This window comes from Propithecus coquereli, unplaced genomic scaffold, assembly GCF_000956105.1.
Source record: "Propithecus coquereli isolate 6110/MARCELLA unplaced genomic scaffold, Pcoq_1.0 Scaffold26, whole genome shotgun sequence".
In the NCBI taxonomy this organism is placed as follows: Eukaryota; Metazoa; Chordata; class Mammalia; order Primates; family Indriidae; genus Propithecus; species Propithecus coquereli.
Genome location: NW_012148174.1, coordinates 1,643,441 through 1,645,925, shown reverse-complemented (window position 1 = coordinate 1,645,925; position 2,485 = coordinate 1,643,441). Strand labels below are relative to the sequence as shown.

The 2,485-nt window shown below is 39.1% G+C and overlaps 1 protein-coding gene across 5 annotated transcripts in view; it reads left to right on the top strand.

The window, feature by feature from the left end:
- RASGEF1B (RasGEF domain family, member 1B) overlaps positions 1-2,025 on the top strand; it is a 170,079-nt gene extending 168,054 nt beyond the window's left edge. For all 5 annotated transcript variants that reach the window (XM_012647238.1, XM_012647240.1, XM_012647236.1 and 2 more), the window contains exons 11-13: positions 76-171; positions 548-671; positions 1,781-2,025. In XM_012647238.1, the coding sequence (XP_012502692.1) occupies positions 76-171; positions 548-671; positions 1,781-1,857 (297 nt within the window). In that variant the 3' untranslated portion in view covers positions 1,858-2,025. The remainder of the gene's footprint in view (positions 1-75; positions 172-547; positions 672-1,780) is intronic.
- The last annotated feature ends 460 nt before the right edge of the window (positions 2,026-2,485 follow it).

Sequence of the window (2,485 nt, the reverse complement as noted above, 5' to 3'; positions counted from 1 at the left end):
TAATCTCTTGTATCCTTTGATGAGAAGATAAGTGTCGATCTGTCCAAACAAACCAGAATCTTTTGTTTCCTCTAGATTGTGATACCGTTCTTCAGTCTCTTAATCAAAGATATTTATTTCCTCAATGAGGGCTGTGCCAACCGCCTTCCAAATGGCCATGTCAATTTCGAGGTGAGTATCGTAAAGTAGGACGCGGAAATCTGAGCACAGGGAGGGGGCGGATGCTCCTGCCCTGCAGCCCAGGCGGCCAAAGCCCATTGTGCAGCTGGAGGACAAATTGTCTCTTTCCCTACTATTTTGTAAGAAAGTAACAACACCGAGTAGAATAGAGTAGCTGCACCATTATTATTACGATTATTATTATCCTTCTTGTTATTTTCTGAGGGAGCTTGAGTAAGTTTTCACCTATATCCAGCAAATAGAGTTTTTTATTAAGTATATAATTCAGAAGATTAAAAACCAGAAGGAAGCGTTTTTTAAATTATCTCTTCCAAGCCCGTAATTTTCGGTGACTGCCTTTAAATTCTTTTCTTCTCTTCTTTTCCAGAAATTCTGGGAACTGGCCAAACAAGTGAGTGAATTTATGACGTGGAAGCAGGTGGAGTGTCCGTTCGAGAGGGACCGGAAGATCTTGCAGTACCTGCTCACCGTGCCAGTCTTCAGTGAAGACGGTGAGCCCGCGCGGTCGGCGCTGCCCGCGCGCCCGAATCCTGTGTGCAGGAAATTAGCGCAGAAATACGTGCGCTTGGTTCCTCGTATAACACGAGGTCTCTCCTCTGATCTGTTCCATCTTAAGAGTTTTCCTGTTTCACAGAAGACCTTATGATTTATCCCTAAAGTATTTGCACTTAATATCCACCCATAAACAGTATGTTTCTGTGTTTAAACATTCTTGATGATGCCAGATCTTGCAGATCTTTAGGGACAAATGGAGTTATTGAAGGATTTTTTTTCTTTTTACCCATTTGAGCTTCCATCAATGGAGAGAAAGGTGTTTTGTGGTATGTTGATAGTCAAGATAATTTGGGGAAAAAGAGACCCAGAACAGTAAATTGTTACCCGCTGCTGTTCAGAAAAAGTAGTAGAAAGTCTTGACCTGTTAAAACCTTTGGGAATTTTGGGTTGGAAAGTTGTTCAATTCCTTCCGGAAAAAACTCACCGGAAGAGAGTTAGAGTTCATAAAAGATTTGGGGATTTATCTTACTGATTTGTTACATCTTAATATAATAGGACTCGGTCGCACCTGTTAACTAACAATTTCTCATAGTAGATGGATACTGTTTCCAATAATGACTGAAGAACATTTTAAATTAATAGTACCTATTCCAGAACGGGGCTTGATTGTTTTAAATCTCTACAAATGGGATTAATAACAAACTTTTAAATTTTTGGATGAAGAGTCTTTCTGATTTAAACTACCTACTAAGTGTTTTTTAAAAACCGAGGCTACCAGGAAAGAACCCTCGCCCCTTTCTTTGTAAAGAACAGAAATCCGAGTGTGTGACTGCAGCATTTGGCTTGCGTTTTGTAAGCTCTTTGGCCTCCTAAATTGTTAGTGAATTAAATGCCTTTCTGGCCTAGAGGCCGTGGGGTTTTTGTTGGGATGGTCAATCAGAGGCAAAGCGATATTCTGTGTTTCTCGTGAAGCTTCTTGGTCATGATTTGGTATTTTAAAGGGTGTGTTTTGCTATAGAGTTTGCCTTGAGTCGAACCAGGGATGGGAGTAGATAATGTATAAGAAGGCTTCAACATTCATGCACTTTCTTTTGGTTGATTGTAGCTCTCTACTTGGCTTCTTATGAGAGCGAAGGACCCGAAAATCACATAGAGAAAGACAGATGGAAGTCTTTACGGTGAGTGTCATTGCTGCCGCTTGCTGTGCAAGTCTAGAGCAAATGCTGGTTTACTTGAAGAAAGCCACATGCTTTCCACGGGACGTCACTGCCTTCCTGTCCTAAGTCGTCTGCACTTCATTTCCTTTTAACTGAATCTTTGTGGCTTAGAATTTTCATGACTATTATTCAGTTTTATTACCTTTTTTTGATATGGACAGATATACAATGACTCTTTTCTTTTTTGCAACTGAAATGACCCCATAGTATGGTTTAAGAAAAAAAGAAATTGACTAATTTTCTTTGTCTAAAATTCAGATCAAAGTTCAGACTTTATTTCTGAGTCGTTCTAATATCAGAAGTTTGTTTGACCTGAGATAAGGACCAGTTGGCTTGGTAAAGTTGGGTTTGTCACTTACCAACGAGATCTCAAAGCCCCTCTTTAGTTTGAGAGAGAGTTGGGACTTTAAACATAATCTGGAGTTTTTTCCAAATTTAAAAATTTTGCTATTGGTATTTTTCAAACAAAACTAGGATAGGGTTAAATTTGTATTTTAAACATTTGAGTTGCTTTAATAGGCAAAAGTGCATAGAATATAGTATGATATAATCAAGATTGCTATCATTTCTACTAGGAAACTCTGGGGCTGTAT